Here is a 22,931-nt window from a genome sequence, read left to right on the forward strand (position 1 = left end):
AACAGAATAGAGTATAAAGGGTAAGACTTATAAACTTGTATAATAAGAGGGTAAAGGAGTCCTACTTTAGTTAAGCTACAAGTGTAGCCTAGTAGGTTAGTAGTAGAGTACTTTTAAGTACTAAGTAACTTAAGTTAATAAAACTATCTTTTAAGAGCTAAACTAGTCTTCTTATATACTTTTTGTTAGAGTAATATTATTCTAGTAACTTTAGTAACTCTCTTTACTATTGTTTTTATAAAGTAGAGCTAGCTAATCCTTTAGACTGTATACTATACTAGTTTGTGTCTTTTATTAATCTACTAATACTAGTTTGTGTCTTCTTGTATCTTAGATTAATCTTCTAATAACTCCTTTACTATATTATTATATCTTCTATACTTTCTCTCATACTTCTAATAACTCCTTATAAGTCCTTCTAACTAGTTATACTGTGTAAACTGTATAATACTTTTCTCATAAAGTAGAGCTCTCTATTATTCTTATAACTTTGTCTAACTTGACTTGTACTTTCTGTATACTAGTTTGTAATACACTTTCTTATAAGGTAGAGTATTATAACTTCTAATAACTCCTTATAACTCTTATAATATAAAAGACTATACTTCTGTACTACTCTTAAAACTTACAACTAAAGTTCTAAACTACTTTGTGTATACTCTAAAACTGACAACTAATATTCTAAATCTTTCTCTAAGTCTTTTTTAATAAACTTAGTTTAAGAGACAATTATCCTTATTAACTTCTAGTCTTATCTTTATACTTCTGTATTCAATTATAGAACTTACAACTAAAGTTCTAGATTACCTTATGTATTCTTCATATTGTCCTTATATAGTTCTTATATTTATAACTTTATTACTTTCCTATCTATATAGGTAAAGTGTATAAAGGAGACTACTTTCCTATAGTCTCTTCTTAGAGCTCTCAGTTCCCTTTCCTTTACTAGTACTAGTTCTCCTTAAGTATAGAGTTTCAGAGTATTAGCTCTAACTCTTTACTAACTTTAATAGTCCTTTGTCTTTGTACAAAGTGTTTCTAACTAACTATATAGTAAGTATAATATTTTCCTTTTATCTCTTCAGGTTTTCTCCTAGTCTTTTCCTTTATACTTTTTACTCTAAACACTATACTCTTTCTAGATCCCTTCTTTATACAAGTATTCTAAATAACTTGTCTTTAGTTAAGGTTATTAAGTAATACTGTGCTAGAGTATGTGTTTAACCTTAAAGAGATAAAGACCTTATTCTTAGGTTTTGTTACCTTTTCCTAACTAACTTAGTACTTACTCCTTCCTATCCCCTCTCTCTACTAATAGATTGATTACCTATTAGTAATGATTAGAGGTTAATAATACTAAGCTAGAGTTCTTACTAAGTAAGACAATAAAGGTAGTCTAGTTAATCTAGCTAATCTCTAGACTTGTAACTAATAGAGTTTTGTATATAAACTACTTAGTCCCAAGTCTTGAGTTAAGCTTTTCTAAACTTAGTTACTATATTTTACAATTCCTAACACTCTTACTACTATCCCTCTCTACCTTATTACTTCTTTCCTTTGTCTACTCTTTTATTTCTTATTTATTCTAAAGTCTTTTACTCTTTATCTACTCTTTTATTCTTTGTTTACTTATCTTTAACCCTTTTATTCTTTATTCTTTATAACTTATTATTCTCTAAGTACTCTTATATAATTTAGTATATATACATATATAAGATTAGACTAGTTCTATAGTTTTAATCTTGTTTACTCTAAATAGTCTTATACTCTTAAACTTACTCTATATACTTTACACTTGTCTTACTCTCTCTTTCTACCTGTTCTATAAGTTCTAACTATATTCTAGTAGTTGTGTTTTATATTTCTATTATATAGAATAGTTGTAGTCTAAGTCCTCTTACTAAGCCTTTAGGTTCTCTCTATACTGTTACTAATAGTATTATTATATTAGAATCAATTATATTAATTGTATTAGAAATATATTTATTTATTAGTATATTATTTTTGTTCAAAATATTATTATAATATACTCAATTTGTAAATAGATTGTTTATGTTCATGTTTGTAATAGTATTTATTTACTGAGAGACTAATACATTTATTATTTTAATGTTTAGTACTTATTTAATATATATATTTATGTATAATATAGTTACTATTAGTATAGACTTTACTTTTATTACTTCTACTATATTAGTTAAAGGATTAGACTTTTTAGCTTAGACATCTAGTATTAATTAAGTTAGTAGCTTCTAACAATTATAGGAGAAGTGCTCTGATTTGCTATAATTGTAGTATTTTAATATAAAGGTTAATTTACTTATATTTTTGTTGATTCCTTTATTTCTGTACTTTGTATCTTTTGTACAAAACATATTTGCCTGTTTATATATTGTAAGCTTGTTATTATTGTATTGTATAAGGTTTTTAATGTGAAAATCATTAAATACTTAATATAGTACTATAATAAGTTTTTATAACTTAATAAGTTAATACTCAAATTCAGGTTTTCTATTATAAAACATATTTCAAGCTTGTTCTATAACTATAATAGTACTATTATATTTAGGAGGGGTTATAGTATAAATAACTGTTTAATACATAGTGTTTATAGGTTTTAAATTGTTTACTATAAACTGTACATATATTTGCTCTAGTTTATTAAGTACTTATCTAAAGTTTTTAATATAATTATTACATTTAAATAGTAAAGACTCATTATATACTTTACACATAACTGTATAAGAGTTAAAGCATTCTTCTAATCTACTCATAAGAGTTTTAATTAGTGTTCTAGTATGTATAAAGTTAGTTATTATATAATTTACTATTTTATTAATTATTAATACATAAATTGTGTATACAATCTTAATGTTTTCAGACTTTGGTTCATTTATAAACAAGTGTATATAGTTTGTTACTATAATAGTAGAGTTAATCTAATACTTTCATATTTTGAATCTGGATGTGTCTTTTAATTATACAATATTGTGTTTAAAGTGTTTAGAAACATTAGTAAGTTTGTAGTAAGTAGGATTTGTTCTACTTATTTGCTCTAAAGTTGTAGATAGATTTGTTTCAGTTCTAATTAATGTGTGTGTATTGTAAGTACTTAAGGAGTCTATTATAAATGTGTAGTATTAATGTAAAGTAGTATAGTATAGTTTTATAATAGTAATATAAGGTATTAAGTAGAGAGTACAAAACTTATAACTTGTTAGAATGTATATTCTTAAGTTATTACACAAGTAATAAGAGTGTAGACTCTAATAATAATATGTATTTAGTTAATAAGTTGTTTGTTTTTATATTATTTGTCTGTCTGTATGTCTTAAATATCTAATATATTATTATCTTATATTTAATACTTATTATGTATTTAATACATGTTTTGTATTATATATCTGATACATGTCTCTTAGTTCTGTGTCTGTTTTATTAGTTCTGTGTCTGTTTCATTTGTATGTGTATTAAATAAAAGTTTACATATATTAAGTTAGATCTACTTATAATAACTAGTTAGGTAGGACTGTAAGAGTAGTAGTTAGTTTAAGAGAGTCTATGTTTACTCTACAAAAGGATTAATACTAGACTAAAAGAGGTAATAAATAGAAGAAGGGTAGTAAAAGTTTAAAAGAGTTTAAAAAGCTTAAATTTTAAAAGATTAGTATAATAGTAAGTACTAATACTTAGAATGTAAGACAGTTGTAGAGTAGTAATAAGTAGTTTTAATCTAATATTAGTAACAGTATAGAGAGGACTTAAAGGCTTAGTAAGAGAGCTTAAGCTACAACTATTCTATATAATAGAAGTAACAGAATATAAGTACTAGAATATAGTCAGAACTTGTACAATAGACAGATAGAGAGAGTAAGACAAGTATAGAGTATATAGATTGAGTTTAAGAGTATAGAACTATTTAGAGTAGACAATAATAAGACTATAGAACTAGTCTGATCTTATACATGTATATATACTAAACTATATAAGAGTACTTAGAGAAGGATGAGTTATAAAGAATAAAGAATGAAAAGGTTAAAGACATGTAAACAAAGAATAAAGAGATAGAAGAGTAAAGAGTAAGAGACCTTAGAATAAACAAAGAATAAAGGGGTGAACAAAGAAAAGAGTAATAAGGTAGAAAGGAGTAGTAGTAAGAGTTACTAAGAGAATTAGTCTGTATATAATCTATATACTATATACTTGAAGGATAGAAGTTCTAAGTTCTAAAACAGAAAGTGACAGAACTGACAAAACTAAGAGTATAAGAGTAGTAGATTGTAATAATCATATTATATTATAAATAAGAAAAACTACTATTATACAAATAATAAAACATTATAGTAATAACTATAATACAGTATTTGACAAAAGTATTATATAGACCTAATCTATTAATTAAAAAAGATTATATACAGACAACTAAGAACTATAATTATAAGATATAAGTACTATTATTTACTATATAATATAGTAAAAAAATGAGTTAAAAAAATAACTATATATATTCTAAAATAGGAGAAAACTTGTAAGATTGTACAAATGGTTACATACATTTTTTTTAGTTATACTATACTGTAAAACATTGTACCATACTAGTACTCTATTACTATTAATAATACTCTGTATTTTGCTTAATTTAGACTACTCTGAATCTACTAAAATGACTCTATATTTTATACTAACAAAAAAGTAATGTATTTTAGACTAGAAGAGTTAAAAGTTGAGTAATGTCAAAATTACACAAAAACTTGATTGTAATGTATTAACAGTCTCTTAGAACTATTACAAACTGCTCAAAAACCCTAACCTATACTATGTTAAACTCAAACTAGACTGTCTACACAAATTTAACATTTATAAAGTATACTATACTGTCTATTTACTTACTTTAGACAAAGTAAAGGATTCTAACAATCTTAAACACAAGTACTTCCTGTCTAATTCTGTATAAACTATTTATTGTACTCTTAAAGAATATAGAATAGTAGCCTGTGTCCCTCTTATTAAACTATACTTGTCTAAGAAGTATATTACTTGTAAGAGAAATTAGATTAACAAACATTAGTTTTAAACTCTTAAAAAGTAGGAAAAGGTTATTTTCTTAGATGAGACGAAAATTAATCTATTCAAGCAGGATAGAAGGAATATTGTGTATAGGAGGAAGGGGGAGTCACTCTATACAAAGAATGTAAAGAAGGTTATTAAGTATAATAGTAAACATTTTATAGTTTAAGAATACATTACTATACATAGTGTTGACTGTCTTCATTACATTGAAAAGAATATGGATTCTAGCCAATACATTCAAATCCTTAACAAATCACTTCTTAGCAGCCTTTCTAACTACAACATTCTATACACTAAGTTTCTCTTTCAGTAGAATAAAGATCTAAAGTATAAATCTTAAGTAATATTAAAATAGTTATAAGAAAAACAAATCAAACTTCTTAATTAAGCCCCTTTGAGCCCAGACATAAACATTGTTAAACATGTCTGGTACTATCTTAACAATAAAGTACAAGCTTGAAATCCACTTCTAAGAAACATTAATAAATTGTAGAGAATTTTACAAGAGGAATAGTACTAAATAGATAATAAGTATATTATAAGTTTGTATACTAGTATGTTTAGACAAGTTAATACATTAGTAAAGGCTTAAGGAGGGTATACTAAATACTAAATTACTATATTAATATAACAAATTTTTTTAATACAAATGTGTAATATAATAAAATTATTAAAAGTAATCAAAAGAAATACACAGACACTTTTTCTTAAATTAAAGTATATTAATTATTATAAGTAAGTATTAAGTCTAATTATTATACTAACATTATATACACAAGGTCTACTTTAATAATACAGTATTTATTTAATATAAGCTAATATAATAATAATTTTAATAAAGAAAGAAGTTTGTAAAATACTAATGTATAATACTTTTGTCAAATACTATAGTAATAATAATAAAACTATAAACAAACAAAACACTAAAGAGATCCTGTAGCTCTCTTAGTAATTATAATTGAACTTACAATCAATTTATTATATTAAATATAATAATAATACATTAGACAAATGTAACACTTATAGTAATATAAATAATATTAGTAAAAACAATAGATGAACACATATTAAACATTATATTAGTCTGATTAACTAGTATAAGTTTGAAGGGGAGTGTTAATATTTATTTCAGATAAATGTATTATATGTTTCAAATTATACAAATGTTTTACAAATATACACTATTGTTAAAACATGTCTTTCAAGACATACATCTAAGACATTCAATAGTACATAGTATATAATACTTTAATCTATAAACAATAAAGCTTATACAGACATACAATCAAACTATACAGTTAACTTGTATTAACACTTACACACTATAAGTAGAGTCTACTAAACCCTTACTAGTATAACTTACTCTTAGTATTATCCTGAGTAGTATACAAACTTACAAAGAATATTTCCTATTGTTTAGGGATATTTGTGACCTTAACATGCTAACACTATAAAATATGTTCTTTAAATGAATATACTTCTTAATAGAGATATTTACTAGTATCTTACTTTAAATAGTGTATAGTATCTTTCTCTGAAAATTTAGTAGCTTTCTTAAGACAATCAAATAAAGACCTTCCAGATTCATATTTGAGGGCAATGACCTAATAAGTATTATTCTCAAATGTACTGTAACAGTTTATGTATAGTATAATCAGACCCTAGATAAGTGTGTTTTAATAAAGTGTTGTTTCAGAAGGTATACTACATATTCATTTTGAAACTGTAGTAACATTTGTACCTTGTTTATTATGTGTCTCTTATTTTTACAGTCTGTTTCTTCATCTTTGCTACTTTTCTTTTTTACTGTTCTAGTAGTATACTCTATTGTCTTACCTTTTTTAATATTATTACATTCTATAAGTTATATTCAAAAATGTGTGTAAATTCATATTATCCTTTACAAAATAAAATACTATAGTTTCTGAACACACTAGTACAGAACCAAAGTTTCCCTTCCCCAGCTACTTTATTACACTAAACTGCTGTGGCTTCTACCTTCCTTTTTTGTCTTTGGCCCACATCCATTTGCTGCCAAACTTTGGAAGGTGTATGTCCTTCCAAAAAAGAGGTTTAAGGCCAGTCAACTCTGTATGTGTTTGCATAAATGCTGTTGTTATTATTTGCATTGATAAGGGTTATACTGTAAACTGAATTAATAAGTATATAATACTTACTCATACAAGTAAAGTAAAAACAATGTTTCTCACAATACAATGTGACAGCTGATAATAAAGTGTCTTAAATGCATATTTGACTGACTAGAACTTGTCTCAATGTATTTGGAACGGTTCATCCCATTAATGTTATGTTTGAATTAATTTTCTAAGCCTATCCCACACCCAGACAGTAGTTGTAGGTGCTAAGAAGCTTTACACAGAAGGGGATTGGTGACGCGTAAAAATACTAATGCATATGGTTAGCAAGTTTGTGTTAGTGATTGTGAACGCCACTAGCTGCTCAGTGGTTACCAATATCTCGAGATCGAAAAATGCGTGTGCAAAACAAAGCAAACGTGAGTAACACTCAGACGTGTAATAGAGCTGGAGTGTCGTGCATTTGAGAGATACCTGATATGGCGATCGTTGTCTTCTTGAATCGTTGCCATGTGCTGACGTAATCCAGCGTGGAAAGACGATGCTCAAGGCTCAGACTCGTCTCTGCGCCTCGTCTCCCGTCTCTTGTCCCCTCCCGCCTTCGCCTCCTTCCTCCTTCTCCTCCCTTTCCCCCTTTCCCGCCTTTCCTCTTTGTCCCCATTCACTCAGTAAGATACACGGATGCTATGCGTCCAAAACTTTCTCACGGCCGCTCGCGATCTCTCTCAGACCCTCTTGCTAGAGCGCTCTTGCCACCAGAGGACGAATCTCCGACTGAACGAGACTCACGATTGGAACGAGAGGAGCGGGCTCGACGTGTCAACGATGCCATTGACGAGCAGATCCGCCGGGACAAGGCCGAGCTCAAGCGCCAGAAGAACATGATAAAAGTCCTTCTGCTTGGCCAGAGCGAATCAGGCAAGAGCACTACTCTCAAACGTCCGTTCTGTTCCAGTCTGCTGTATCTACTCGTGGTCACCAAGGCTCACATTTCTCTTAGAATTTCAACTGCTGCATACTCCAGCCGCTTTTCATCAGGAGCGGATCGCCTGGCGCGCCGTCATCTACCTTAACCTCATCCGCTCCGTTCGCCGCATCCTCGATGCACTCGTCCCTCCGGACTCTGTTCCCCCATATTACCCTGATATGCCCGTCCATGACAGTGACGATATCGATTCTTTCCTCCATATCGATGGCCCGTCCATGTCTACTTCACGATTACCCAAGTTTGAGCGTTACATCAAGCGTCTCTCACCCCTCCTCATCCTTGAACAACGGCTCATCCGACAATTAGCATTTCCTGACGAAGAGGATGATCCCGATCCAGCTGAAATTTCTCCGACGTCCTCCCTTCCCCCTCACATAGGAATCCCCATCCCAGCGTCGCAGACTAAAGGTGGCGAACTGGCCCTGAGGCCAACCTCGAACTGGAAGAAGTCCTTTTCATTTTTATCTGGAAACGAAAGCAAAAGCGCACATACTGGTGAGCTGCGCGGCTGGTGGGAGGACCCTCGTGATCCTGTGCATGTTCTGCATGCCTGTGCGTCTGGGGAATACGGCATGCGCGCTCTCTGGAGAGACTCTGATGTCCGTGGTACTCTGGCCCGACGCCGTGTGCGCATGGAGGAAAGTGCCGGCTTCTACCTAAATGACATTGATCGTATCACCGCACTACGCTACATTCCAACCGACGACGATGTCCTGCGTGCACGTCTCAAGACCCTCGGGGTTGTGGAACACTCATTTATGGTTAAGGGTGGTGGCGCCCATAGCAACACTAGTGTCGAATGGCGCATTTACGACGTGGGCGGAGCTCGACAACAAAGGCAAGCATGGGCACCGTTCTTCCAGGACGTCAATGCAATTATTTTCCTTGCGCCGATTTCTGCATTCGACCAGACTCTCGCCGAGGATCCTCGTGTGAATAGGCTAGAAGACTCGATGCTCCTTTGGCGCTCTGTCATCTCCAACAAGCTTCTCAAAGACACGAACATCGTTCTGTTTCTGAATAAGTGCGATCTACTTAAGGCGAAGCTCGATGCCGGTGTTTCATTAGCGTATCACATGCCGAGCTACCGTGATCGTCCGAATGACTATGAGTCTGTTTCCAAATGTCGGTTGTTTCTTGACGCTGCTTATCAATGGCGGGCTGAGCATCCCTTCAGATTTCAGGAACAAGTTTGCCGCTCTCCATTATTCGCACTCGCCTAACCAGCAACGCGAGCTTTACAGTCAGTACTAGTTATATTCACTTTCTACTTAATAATGCTCACTATCCATATAGTCCACCTTACTTCCGTCACTGACAAGCTCAAAACTTCAATCATCATAGCCAGTGGTAAGTCGCCTTTAACCGAGCGCATCCCGCATACGCCAAATCATTAGCTCATCAAACTCTAATATCCAGTGCGCGACCTAATCCTTAAACAAAATTTACAATATTCTCGACTTCTCTGAGCTTGCTTCGTGATAAATGGGTCGTATCTATCCCTCGTATCCGATCTTCTCGGCTCTTTGATCTTCCTATTTGTTTGTTCGACATCGCCTTCTCATAGACCACGCTGTAGCAGAAGCGCAAGCCTTCCGTTTATATCAAAACGTCCTTCCCTATCTTCTCTTTGCTTTCTACTTTCTCACTTTCTCACCGCTGAGCTTCCTAACTCCATCCCTCCGATCAGCATGTAGTGTTTCATCTTACAACCTTGCACCACTGTATCCTCGTCAAGCATATATTCCAAAGTGTCGAAGGCATTCGACATTCTGCATCTGTACCTGTAAAAGTTCCCTTACTGTCATCCATCTTCTGTTTTAGTTACATCTTCGTTGTTATCACGTGTCTTCCCGTCTTCCTCTGTCTTCTCTTGATTTTGCTCTCTAGTTATCAACACCTTTCTGCATTACATGTCTTGCTTCTTTTCTACCCAGGTTATGCTTGCTCTGTCTTGCAATCTTCTTGCTGTCGCTTGCTTGCCTCATCTCCTCATCTCGTACGTCACCATTTTGATACGCTGCTCCTGATCCATTTCATTGCCTTCGTCATTGATCGTACACGTATCTTATGTTGCTCTTTAGTTGTCTCAATGGAAGGATGATTAATGAAACCTCTCTCGCTTCTCATTACTACACCATCGGTTGCATCTTATCAGTATCGTAAGAAGTACATCGTATTGATAAATGTGATCTGTTTATGCCTTCACGGCGCGATCCTGTGCAACCCCGGTAACTGCATGCGTGCATAGATTAAAAGCATCTACCTCATGAGGACTATTTAAGCAAGATCATTTACATTCGTGCCCATACGCTTTACGGTAAAGCGTCTGTCGCTATTCTCAACAACTGTAACCTACATCAAGCAATCATGTAGAAACGGTTACGTGTATCAAGAAATGCCAAGTAACGGTGCCGGTGACAAACAGATAGTTGTGCTAAATCAGAGATTATTGATTTATGCTATGCTTCCGCTGACAGTTGCTTTCTAGTATCATCCCTTTTACTACGTGTCTAAGCCGACAAGCACTATTCCATTGAAGAAAAAAATGTCTTATTATAGGAAGCCAGCCCGAATGATGATTTACATGAAAAAAAATCAACTTAATTATAAGTTATACTCTCCTCCTTCCATGTTTTGACTCACGACGCGATTCACTCTCGTGTTCTGATTTCTCCGATGATGTTCTTGACTTGCGGCTTCGAAAACTCTCACGATGTTTGGTAATAAACTTGCCAAACCACACTTTATCTTTTCCATCCTCTGATTTATTTTTAGAAGGCAAGTCTGGTTCGTTTGAGACAGTATTAACATTGGTGGACTGAGTTGTGTGTGTTTTCCCATCTGGGATCGCTTGTTCCAGCCACTTCGATTATTTAAACAATATATACTATTTATGTAATTTGTTCAGGCTTATAATGTAGGTAAATGCGTACCTGATGATGCAATGCCTGTTCTGCAGACATTCTTTGATCCGGATTAACCTCCAGACAACGTCGAAGAAAATCAATCCCTAATATTATTCAATTATTGTGTCTAAGTATATTTATCTCTTCTCTTAAGTAATGCATACATACCAAGATCAGATACATAGCCAGAGCAATATTTCTCGAGTACACTCTCAACTCTCTCATTTGTCAAAGTCCTTCCAATAGCTTTTCCTGCTCTATCCTTCTTCTCATTATATGTAATACTGTAAAGATCTACAATATGACGGTAGATATCCGTTCCTAGTAGAAATTTATATGTAATATTGCTGCAGATACAATGTTAGCATTTATTTAGCAGCACAGGAACGAAGTTCATTAATAGACATACCCTACAGACCACATATCCGCCTTTGTTGTAAGCACTCTATTGAATCGTTCCGGAGCTATATATCCTTTCGTCCCTTCGAGTTTCTCTTCTGTTTCTGATGCCTTGTCAAGTTTAATTGCACTAATAAAATCAAGTCAAGCTCTGCCACTATAATTTGTTTTAATTAACTCACAGTCCAAAGTCACCTACGACCAATATCTCTTTTCTTTCCAAGCCTGCTTGAGGAGCACCACTTTGTTTCTGAAATCTAATAAATAAATTATTTGGCCTTACAAGTAGAGTTTAATTTAAGAAGGTTTTTAGGCACAGAAGAATGCATACTTTAGATCGCGATGTACAACTCTTTTTTTACACATGTGAACTAACGCATTTAGGAGCTGTCTAATAAATTATATTAATGGTATGTAGGATTTTTAGGTTAAAGCTCGGACATCACCTAATATAATGTTTAGTTTCCTTTCCCAAAAAGCATTGTTGCTCACTGAGTCGATAGGATAAGTCGTCGCCTTCAGCAACGTCCAATATAATAACTAAGTTGAACTCATTTTCAAATGCACCGTAGCATTTGAGCTACACAAATCGTTTCGTCAAGCTTTCATATACTGGGAAGATAGTCTAAAATACATACAATGTGTGGATGACTGAGCTCTCTCATGATTCCAGCTTCGTGCCTGACTGCCTCAACCAACTTCTTGTTAGCAGTACCAGTGTAATCCTCAGATCTTCGTGGTCTTGGGATGATCTTTACTGCAAAGTGTGTAGGTTGACCATCCTTATTCTTAATGTCAGGCCTCTCAATTTCCTATATTAAGTAATGAGAATCAATAAATTAGGCCAGAATAAGTTTATAATCATAAGTGTATATATAAATAAATTCACCATTGTGCCACTATGCGCCCCACTACCAAGAAAGCGCTTTAAGATAAAGTGTTGTATCTTATCAGTCCAACCAGGCTCTGGAGTGTCTCCTTCATACAGCTCCAAACGTTCCAGATTGGTCAATGTATCACCTGGCATGTCCAATTAAGTCCTCTGTAGAGATAGCACAAAGGATGCTCAATCTTATTAGCAACAGTATCACTATATGCTTTGCTTTGTGTATAAGCTATTGCAAAGGTAAAATACCCATTTAAAGATACAACTGAGCAAAGGAACGTGTATAGAAAAGGCCATGATTAATAGGCTTTGCTGGAGTCCACATTCAGAACATAATTTACTTGGCACAAATGACTTAGGTGCAACCAAATTGCAGACTCTAGAACTCATGTAATACAGAGTTGCATTGGCGAGTTAGGTTTATATAGATCACATAATGTAATTTACTTGTCAATTTTTTTAGTCTGTAGTCCATTTTGTAATAGCTGACTTCCTTTTTACTTTACCATTTGCGTTCTCAAGCAAGTTTACTATCCTATTGCATATATTAAATCATTTACTCGATCTGTCGTCCGTCGACATTAATTTGTCCAGTGAGATAGTGACTCCGATCAAGTACGTTGCCATTAACACTCTACAGATCAGGCGTGTCACGTCTCATCAGAAACTGATCTCCACAGCCTTCATACAATTCAAGTGAATTTCTATTGTGGCTGTCAGCACCTCGACTGAAGATCAGGCGACCGAGGCAAGTTGCATAGTTACTGTGAACATAAAGGTCAATCTTGCAGTAACCACTGCTACAAATTTGGAACGATTCGGCTCCAGATTTCACCGGAAATTATAGTATATAAGCTATAACCATTATACCTGCGATTGCCTAATTTCTTTCGCAACACCATCGTTTTCCCTCATGACTACCCTGTCGAATTTGTTTTCCTCGTTAATTCATGTCAATGTTGTTCGATATTTAACTAGTAGGCTCCCCTCTTCAAATAACTTCAATCTCATCGTCTTATGGACAATTGATTAGTTTCAGGCGTATCTGTCCTTGCATACGACACATTGATCACGTTTGAAGACGAAGTTCAATACGTGTGGGCTCCTCTTATCCAGTACACTTCAGAATTGTTGTTCAGACATGAGAGATATACGCAATGTCGAATGGCCTCTATTTTGCAAAAGCTTCTTATAATATTCGTCCGATATACTATGCTGGTCATAGCTTCTATCTTTTTGTTTGGTAAGATACTTTAACTCATTACTCAGTGCTCTTGAGCACTGAAAGCCAGACAAATTTATGTTGTAAAGCTATAATGCCATTAGGCAGTGTCAGCACAGCTTGGGTAGGTTCTGTCCTTTCTGTCTTTTGACTTGGACTTACTATACATTCTAGTAGTTAGCTCAAGCTCGTGGAACATTATTTAAGTCAACTGAGTCAATTTTCAGGTGTCAGAGCGTCTATTCAGCGATAATGAGTTTTGATGTTTTCATTGAACTGATGGGCTCAGGTTTGTAGCATGATGATCTGCTCAATTTACGCTTGAATAACCATTCTTCTTCCAGCTGTTGTCCTTTATCGTCTTTTCTTGCTTTGGGATCTTGATCGACGCACTATCCAAATTATAACTGGAGGACTCATAATCATACACCTTGTTTCTCTCTTTTCTGCGTTTGCAGCTATTGCACGAGCAAGAGGTGGGGTTTCAATGTAAGACATAGTGTAAAAAGCTAATTCTGTATGCTAGACCATGTTTTATTTTTGAAGATTTTAAGTCTTCGCATATGCTTCCAGGCAGAGACCCAGAGGATTACTCTAATTGCATTAATAATAGTGGTGAGTCTGAAGTTCTAGATTCAAAACTTAATGGATAAATATCTTCAAATTCGGCACAGTTTATTTTGGACTTCACCTCACTTTTCCTTCTTGTTCTCAATGCACTTTCGCGTCCTCGACTAGAGAGTCAGCGACTATTTGGAATCTTATACAATGACGGGCTGTTTTTCTTCCTGGTAAGTTTTCCCTTTTACAGTATTGGAACGAAGGAATTAATAATACAATATCCAAGACTATACTCTGTAAGAAATCATCAATTCCAAGTAAAGCATCCTGTTTGACAGTCTTTTCCACATTGCCAGTAATGAGGCTGTTAAACATTACAATCATGTCTTTTACTCAAGTCGGTTGTTTAAAGCATATTTACATTGAAAGAAAGCTGATAGCAAACCTTCAGGCGGATCTTTTCTTCATTGCGATAATGTGAGTGTATCTAATTTTCTTCACATGGATAATCTGGATTCATGTCTCTTAAGATTTTCTGGTACCATGGTGACGACTGTTACTTGCCAATCCCTTTTGAGCCTTGTACGTCGAAACGATAATAAGGATGATCCTTACAATGATTATGAAGACGATGGGCTGAAGGCAGATAATCAATGGAAACAAGATACTAAGATGATGGTTCTAGTAAATCGAAGGAGTGGCAGTTGTGATGATTCGCTTGAAAGCGCCTGGTTTGGGCCATGGTAATGTATGGTGGAAGTATTTTCATCGTTGATTAGAACGTTCTCCTACAATACCAGTATCCTCTTGTAACAATATGCGAAATAAGGATGCTCTCAACTTCTATCACACGTATGTATAGAATGCCAATTCATATATTTTTGGACGAACAAGCTCATAGCTACCATGTACAAGAAAGTTTTAGAAGACCCTTGGTGTTAAGCATTTCCACTTGTTATGACGGGAAACTTGAAAAGCTGAAGGAACGCTTGCAAGGCAGCTGTTGTTACAATTGTACCTGAGAATCTAAGCCCAGTGTGAAGCATATTGATAAAATTGAATTATAGGAAAAGAGGGGGGGGAGAGCAGTACGTACACTACACCCATATAGAACAGAGGGGGCTATCAATGACAGAGAGACTCGTCAATTGGAAAGGAAAAGAAAATGACAATCAATGGTGTACATCTTTTGCAATGATCACAAGGATCATGTTGAGAATTCGCGTGCCTAGCAATACAATCGGATAGTTGAGCGTATGGACAATGTTGTAATCAGCAAAATTGTTCACTGAAGTTAGTCTGTTTTCAATATTGTTAATTAGCTGGGACGCTTCGCAACCAAGACACAGACGTACAAGGAAGAACATGATACCATCACTGTATAGAATTCTCATGAGATGCACACGCTCCAAGCGCAGGCAAGATAACGCATTTAATAATAAAAGGAAGAAAGCAAACGTGTCAAATAAGACCTACCTATAGAATAAGCACAGCTCTTTCATAATCTGGCATAGAAAGTCAACTTACCCCAGGAATCCAGGAAGCAAGAAATAAGATCGGCATCCCTAACGTATTACACGTTTTAATATTTCCAGAGCCTTCAAATACAATAGTATCTAAAGGCAGTATTAGCCTAAGTCGGATACGTGGATGTTAGACACTCACCTGCAATCTGCACAGTATGTGCATATGTGATTGCAACAATAAAAGTATATGTGACAATGAAGGAGATCAGAAGCAGGCGTGTTCCAAGTATATTGAAATTCCACAGTAAACTCAGTTTATAGAGCACGACACCTCGAGGTCTGTGAGTTATTCAACATAATGAGTAGTTAGTAAACAAAGTCATACCCGATCCAACCGTTTCAAGTAAGACATCTACTCTACCAACAGTCGAGAGCAGTGTTTGACACCTGTGAACCAGTTGTTACATGCATTGAATTATTAATGAGCCGAACTAATGAAAATGCATACTAATTGTGATAAATGTAAGTATCTGTCCCAGTACTACATATAGTAATCATACTGGCTTACCCACAAATTAGACATTGTACGTGTTGGTATCATGGCTATTTTAGTGTCAGCTATATAATTGGCTGGTTTCAAGCAAAACTTACAGACTAAGCACATGATAGCAATGGCAATCATGGAGTATCTATTCAGAAGGTAGAGAACCCTTGGTATATTTGATTTCCATGTGGAGCCTCTCTGGTGAGTGTAAACCAGAGGGAGCCAAACGAAGCGTATTTCTTCCGGAAGAGTTAGCAGGGTATCGTATACAAGTACGCTAGTACCAGCCACTGTCAAATTAAAACACGGTCAGCAGTAAATGACACTGTATAACTCGTGAGTCAGGTAACTCACCCGTGATGTATCGGAACACATAGAGATGTATAGTTTCTGCTACTACAACCTGAAGAAGACCCATACCGATGACTATCTCTGTGCAAACGGGGGCACTTTGTAAAGGGTCTTCATGGCCTTTAGGGTATAATATAGGCGTAGTAACTTGAAAAAGCTCGCCGATCGATCTTGATCGGCATCGGAAGCATCTTGCCCTTCCCATCAATATTCTAGGATCTTCTGAGGGCACCACTGTCTGATCATGAGCAGACCCTCTTTATTCAGGCCGAAATGAAACAACTATAAATATCAACACCTCCATTATGTGTGTCAGGTCTATCAGGTATTAGGAGTAGCAACACATGTCTGTGAATTTGCATAGTGCAAAGCAAAGAGACCTCAAGCACTGGGTCTCATTCCTTCACAAGGTCGAGAAACCGGAAACATTGTTAGTCCGAACACGTTCCACTCCATAGGAATATAATGTTGATCAATTGTTTGCAATCATCAACAGTGCAACACTCAAATCTTTTGCCCTTACAGAACTGTGATAATCATTAATCCCTGTGAGGCCCTATCTGATCTATTAAGTGCATTACAAGTGTACAATCAAAGGCATAGATACAAATAGGCACGGTGGCAATGCTCGGTGAGATATGGGCAAGCTCGTTCCAAGAAAAGATCTGTCCGATCAAGCTCTTTATCGGGTCTGCTGATTGGTTCCGGAAGCATGCTGAGTAGCAACTACTGAAGTCGACGAGCAGGTTGCTACGTGCACGCTTGCACTTCTATTCAATGCTGCATTTAATCAAGCAAAAGTCTTAAGTAATTCCAATTGTAAAGTTGACCTCTAGTGAGCAACGTACATCTTTATCATCTGATCCTGTAAGGAACTGGAGTAACAAGAGACGATGAGGTGATCGCACAATCTTACGATCATAACAGATAGAGAAGAGTAAGGGAGTAGCTTTCTATGATTATCTTTGATGCTGATTCGCAAAAAAGGGCAGTTGATCCAAAATCTAGGCTCGGAGCTGGCATATATTAATAAAAGAATAAAAAATGACAAGGTACCGCATAGCAACAGATAATCTACTGAACCGGTATAAGCTAAGTATCAATTATATTAAAACAGTGAATACAACTCATGGTGTCATGACTTCTCTCTGTCGGATCCTGAAGCATAACCAGGAGAACTAGCACGTCCTTTCCCTTTATCAATCTCACGGGATTCACTAAAAAACCTCCGTCGGGAATTAGGAGAAGCAAGGTCAGGCCACCCAGCTCTCTGCTCCTGTACGTTTCGTCTGCGCTCTCCTCCCAAGTCCACCTCCTTCTCTGCGCTTGAAATGACGTCTTCATTCTCGTCTTCAAGGGCATCAAACAAGATTGTGCCACGTTTAGTGGACTTTCGGAAGGTTGAAAGCGCTTCGGTGGCAGACAATAAGCGACGCAGCATCTGCCCCTGAGTGTCGAGTGCACCCTGCAAGTCCACGATCTGGCGTGCAAGCGCTGCTATAGAAGGGTCATCCTATGTGCACAAGCGTAAATCTACATAAACAGAAAAATATGTCCGATAATCTGCTCACCAGGTCCACACTCGCTAAGTCCGGTCCATGTCCATTCATCCTCGCATTTTCTCTGGCATGTGCATCCCAGAGTGCGCTGAACTCGCGACCAAGCACAAAAGAGGGAAGTGCAATGAGCAAGAGACCAAATACTAACAGCGGAACGGTCAAGAGACGTCCAAGGAAGGAACGAGGAGTAAGGTCTCCGTATCCAACCGTCGCGATTGCTGTTAAAACCAGACGAAATTACGAATAATGAATCGGCGTCCCGTATAAATTCAATCCGGAAAACGTACTAACGAGGACAAACCTGTTGCAGAATGAGGAAAAATGAGTAGATGTAGAACGAAATGCAGATACAACCTCACCATCCAGCCGCTGGAATCGACTATGTCCATTTGGAGTTGGGCATCAGCGCGTTCATAAGGGAGGTCAATAATATTTTCAAGGTTACAATTGAATAAAATAATCGATGATGTATGAGTAAAGGACAAAGGTGAAAGCTGGAGAAATCGAACTTACAGAGAACTGGCTTGGTTCACCGTCTGCATCTATAAATGTTTGAAGGATCGGATCCCATGTGCCTCTCTCTATGAAGTATCTAAGAATAGAGGAAAAGATACGAGTAGAACGTTTGAGCGTGAACAGGACGTCAGACACGAAACAATAAATCAAAGGGCTCACAATATAGTGCTAAAAATGACCAAGAACATGAGAAGAAAGAATCCGAGCGCAAGGAGGGCGTGTTGAGAGTGCCGGACAGAAAGGTACATAACCTCTATCGTTCTGAATGAGATTAATATATTAGTCAGGAGTAAAGGTATTTAAAAATTTAGCTCGCAGATGGACGCACAATGTGATTGTATTATTAGTTCGGAAGGCCCGGAAAACTCGAAGGAGACGGAAAGTACGAAGTATGGAGAAGCGGAACATAACAGAGGTGTCGACACCAAGGAAGAGCTCGACATAATATGGTGCAATGGCAAGGAAATCGACTATCCCGAAGAAAGCTAGACAGATTGTGCGTTTAGCTTGCAGCAACGATCACTATTTGCAAAGCTCACAGAGTGCCCATCTCCAAAATATGCTCCAGCTGACACTCCAAGCGAGCGCTCTTGCAATATATTCAACAGTAAATAGCACAACTAGCGAGCTTTCAATCCCTTCAAAGGTCTTTAGCCCGAAATCGTTGGGCAGACGGAAATAAGGACAGACCAAACCAGACACTAGGACTCGTGGCACGAAATGTCGGAATGGTCTCACATACGGTGACCAGAGCACTAAACACGATTAACGAGGTGGATACCACGTGCACTAGGAAAGAACCGGGTGAAGCCGATGGGTGCTCGAGCAGTTCTATATCAGGCATCAGACATGCTTGCAATGCAATGATGATGATGTGCCCAGTGCTTCGTACCATGCAGAGAACGTTTCCATGGCGGGTGGATGGAAGAGAGCTCAGGAGCGTTGAATGCTGCTGTGCCATCGTACGGAAGTCCAAATGACTGAAGTTCATATTGCTCGCCAATGCCACCGTTTCTGTGGGAGAGGGGACGCGAAGAAGGAGAAGGGAACATGAGAGAAGCATGGCACAGTATAGTGCGAGCAGTCGCGGCAGATCAAGCTTCGGCATCTTCCGAAAACTCCGCTGATCTCTGTTTTTCTCTCTTTGATCTTCTTTCGACCATCTCGGCGTTCAACTTCTTAACCTTACTTTTTTATACAGACCACAATATCAGCGAAGATGGTACAATCGTGCGGGTCTCACTTAGAGCACCCACTGGGATCGTAGAAATCGTGCAAAGCGGCTTGCTTATGACGCCGTCCTGCGTATCGGTCTCATCAGCGTGACAAATCTTCCAGCCGTGGGCCTTTCAGCGTCTATTATTATCATTATGCTATACAGGTGGAAAGATGAGTTATCCTACTCTACTCTGAAGTCCTACTCTGTTTTCGTGCACTCACGTGTACCCCAGTCACCCTAAGGTGATGCCGGCATTCCTAATACAGATAGCCCAATGGACCAAAACGGACGTAACCAACTGCCCGATGACATTTAAATACTTATGTGGAAGAGGATGATTAGAAGAACATTCGTCACTGTGGGTATAAAGTTGCACTTCACAGTGGAGAAACTTTAGAAGCACAAAGGTGTGTACATAGCAGCTTACTCAGAAGACTGCTCTCGTGCTAAGTATTGTCGGACTAAGCGATGCATCTTTGCCTGTGAATCCGACCCACTTTATCGGATTAGGGAAAGAATAAGTATGATTGTGTACTTTGTCACAGAAATTAATGGCCAACTTCGGATTTCCTTGTTGTTTCGGAGAAAGAAAGGAACAGCAGACTGACTATATGCTTTTCGGGGAAATTTTGATCGGCCTCTTCAATAAAAATATATCATGCCCAATGCACTCATACATCAGCTATTCTCGACTTGCAATAAATCACGACAGGGACTACTTGCATGTGGTTAGAAGCAGATACGCATCAAGTGCATTTCCAATGAGCGACTAGAAGGACCTTGTTTTACGAGATTTGGAGTAGGTGTTGCTGCGTTATCAAGCTAACTATGTCTCGGTAGGTACAACCCTAGCTTTTACATCCATCGTCCGCATGAATTGCGGTAGTATGTAGGTTTACGCCCTCTTTCTGCGCATACTGTACTGCTCAGGAAAGTTCACTCAATTAAAATGGCTGATACCTCTATCGAACCTAGCAATCGACACTGACCGTCAAGAATATATTCGCTATCCGATCTCCCTAATATGCCTCCCAATCTCAATGTAGATCACATAGAATATTTCAGCAATGATAACCTATGGCCACTTAAGAGGATCCTGGCTTAGATATCCAATGGCACGGGCAGAAACGTACTTAAGTGTTTGCCAATCGATGCACCTCGATCTAGCCACCGCCCTGTCGAGTGTCGATTACTTGGCGTATGAAATACCTCATATATCTTACATACAAAACTTCCTCCAACGTGTCGGATGGACTGCGGTTATAATTCGATGAAGCTTGGAAGGACAAGCCGCAACAAACTCTGCAGAGCACATGACGAATCCGATTGAACCTGGAAGTTCGTTTGTGGATGTATCGTAGCTCAGGAGAACCCCTTTGTGAGAGAGTTCAGCGCCCAGTACAGAACCTTTAATTCCTTCATTCGCCAGAAGTCTCCGCATCAAATGTGTTAACCGAGAGACCAGTAGGTGTGCGCCACACATTGACGACTTCCACTTCTACACACCTGCTCCTCGCTTCCTGGGCATCTGCGTGCAAAAGGCCTGGGTCAAGGACATATCGTAAGTGTACACATGCGTACATATGCGGGCCGCGAGCTAGGGTGGAAGAGTGCGTGTATGGGTTGTAATATAGAAGCAGAAATACGTATCTGATTCCCTCTGCCTGTCGGCGTCAAGTTTCCTACCAACTGGCTGGACGACTAGACTTTGGAAGTTGTAAAATTACACAGAAATCATGGAGAACGACCACTGCATTCAAGGTACATAAACTGTATCTGTCGGCTTTGTTCATGTTATATTCTTCTACTATACAATGCATGTAATTTTATGTTTATGTACAATACAAGAAATTTTTAATTTACAACAGACGAACGATCGACTTAATAGCAATGCAAATTCTTCACGGCGCGGAGCAATGTTTGACTCAAAAAAACACAAGCTTTGTACATGCAAGCCTGGAACAAGGTAAGTATGCAATAGATGGTGTTTTTTTGAGTCACCATCGCCCCGTGCAGAGATTTTTTGCATTACTTCTAAGAAACGGTCCAACAGGCAAAATAAAAATAAAAAACATCTAATATTTAAATTTCAGGATCTTTCGAACATACCGGTATGCTAAATAGTAAACTTACAATAATACCTGGCAGAAGAAGTACCTCTGCTACTACTAGCGGTGAATATAATCGAGTCTAACAGCGACAGTAAATGAGAACAGGTGATAAAAGCCTAGTATACACCACCTTTCATGAAGAGCAGAATACACGACCCGTTGCAGATATTGTGGAACACACGAGTAAGGGATCTCATACTAGGATATAGAGACTGGGGAAGGCGGTGAGAATGGCAATCGTATTGACACGTACATCGAACAATGTTTGACCGCTCACAGCAGACAGCTGCATGAAGCGCTCGCTGAAGGATGCCTCAGATGCATAACTTGGCTGTGATGAGTCTGCATTGCTCAGATGTGTGATATGGCAATTTACCAGACACATTTTATGGGGTCAAATGGTTTGTGAAGAGGAGAGGAAAGAGGAGAGAGGGGGCTGCTCTGGTTTAAGCTCCGCAGGGCAGGCCCCCGCGTTAAAAGCAAAACCCGAGCAGTTGGAGGATTCGCGTCTCGGATATTCCTTAAGATGGGCGACTGGGAACCAGCGATAAGCTCGAAGCATCGGATTTTACACGGTCCAAAGTTAGACTTCCAGTGCAACAGCACGACGGAGAGGTGAGCAAGAATCACTAGAAGGATCATGTGGTGTCCGAGAATCATCACACGCCGTGTCAGCTAGGCAGATGGAATGCAAAGTAGATGCCGAAACAGTATCATTTATAGCAGAGTCATTTAACAGAAATTTGCAGTAATACAAATAATAGGAGCCAATATGCTAATTAAGGTTAAACAGACAGAGCATGGATGCATTCCCTACCATGTTTCTGGTGCAATGACCATTATTGTTAAATGCTATCAGGGCCACCCGGTTCAATAGGGATCCGAGCGTACCGTATACGGGTACGACCGTACTCTGTACAGGTCTGTACGGGGTACGGTCGTAAAAATACGACCGTTTTTTGAGTTCTAGGACACAAGTACGGCTACGGTGTGTACCGTATACAGCCGTATACGGTAATACGCTTGTAAATACA

The 22,931-nt window shown here is 37.1% G+C and overlaps 5 protein-coding genes across 5 annotated transcripts; 2 read left to right on the forward strand and 3 right to left on the reverse strand.

The window, feature by feature from the left end:
• The first annotated feature begins 7,777 nt into the window (after positions 1 to 7,777).
• Positions 7,778 to 10,083, forward strand: FOMMEDRAFT_119871 (G-alpha-domain-containing protein). The gene is made up of 5 exons (XM_007264379.1): positions 7,778 to 8,105; positions 8,167 to 9,279; positions 9,332 to 9,397; positions 9,451 to 9,504; positions 9,574 to 10,083. The coding sequence occupies exons 1-5, from the start codon at positions 7,853 to 7,855 to the stop codon at positions 9,621 to 9,623; spliced, it is 1,536 nt and encodes a 511-aa protein (XP_007264441.1). The 5' UTR covers positions 7,778 to 7,852; the 3' UTR covers positions 9,624 to 10,083.
• Positions 10,084 to 10,659: 576 nt separating this feature from the next.
• Positions 10,660 to 12,489, reverse strand: FOMMEDRAFT_27005 (kinase-like protein; the record flags this gene model as incomplete). The annotated part of the gene is made up of 9 exons (XM_007264380.1): positions 10,660 to 10,682; positions 10,801 to 11,020; positions 11,091 to 11,167; positions 11,232 to 11,410; positions 11,473 to 11,592; positions 11,645 to 11,719; positions 11,909 to 12,042; positions 12,101 to 12,274; positions 12,352 to 12,489. 9 exons carry the CDS (start codon positions 12,487 to 12,489, stop codon positions 10,660 to 10,662), a joined length of 1,140 nt encoding a protein of 379 aa, XP_007264442.1.
• A 772-nt stretch (positions 12,490 to 13,261) lies between these two features.
• FOMMEDRAFT_27006 (uncharacterized protein) lies at positions 13,262 to 15,379 on the forward strand (the record flags this gene model as incomplete). Its single annotated transcript, XM_007264381.1, has 12 exons — positions 13,262 to 13,325; positions 13,382 to 13,591; positions 13,618 to 13,694; positions 13,748 to 13,859; positions 13,915 to 14,046; positions 14,144 to 14,185; positions 14,309 to 14,361; positions 14,565 to 14,608; positions 14,662 to 14,815; positions 14,911 to 14,983; positions 15,199 to 15,219; positions 15,243 to 15,379. 12 exons carry the CDS (start codon positions 13,262 to 13,264, stop codon positions 15,377 to 15,379), a joined length of 1,119 nt encoding a protein of 372 aa, XP_007264443.1.
• Positions 15,380 to 17,200: 1,821 nt separating this feature from the next.
• FOMMEDRAFT_104828 (voltage-gated potassium channel) lies at positions 17,201 to 19,619 on the reverse strand (the record flags this gene model as incomplete). Its single annotated transcript, XM_007264382.1, has 11 exons — positions 17,201 to 17,272; positions 17,341 to 18,005; positions 18,064 to 18,269; positions 18,339 to 18,352; positions 18,411 to 18,430; positions 18,565 to 18,643; positions 18,727 to 18,828; positions 18,896 to 19,052; positions 19,107 to 19,205; positions 19,258 to 19,398; positions 19,460 to 19,619. 10 exons carry the CDS (start codon positions 19,617 to 19,619, stop codon positions 17,628 to 17,630), a joined length of 1,356 nt encoding a protein of 451 aa, XP_007264444.1. The 3' UTR covers positions 17,201 to 17,272; positions 17,341 to 17,627.
• Positions 19,620 to 19,766: 147 nt separating this feature from the next.
• FOMMEDRAFT_18440 (uncharacterized protein) lies at positions 19,767 to 20,339 on the reverse strand (the record flags this gene model as incomplete). The annotated part of the gene is made up of 2 exons (XM_007264383.1): positions 20,253 to 20,339; positions 19,767 to 20,193 (listed from the first exon to the last, which is right to left on the reverse strand). Coding segments are annotated over exons 1-2 (178 nt in total), but the record flags the coding sequence as incomplete, so codon positions are not given.
• Positions 20,340 to 22,931: the final 2,592 nt, after the last annotated feature.

Source organism: Fomitiporia mediterranea, assembly GCF_000271605.1.
Source record: "Fomitiporia mediterranea MF3/22 unplaced genomic scaffold FOMMEscaffold_4, whole genome shotgun sequence".
Lineage (NCBI taxonomy): Eukaryota > Fungi > Basidiomycota > Agaricomycetes > Hymenochaetales > Hymenochaetaceae > Fomitiporia > Fomitiporia mediterranea.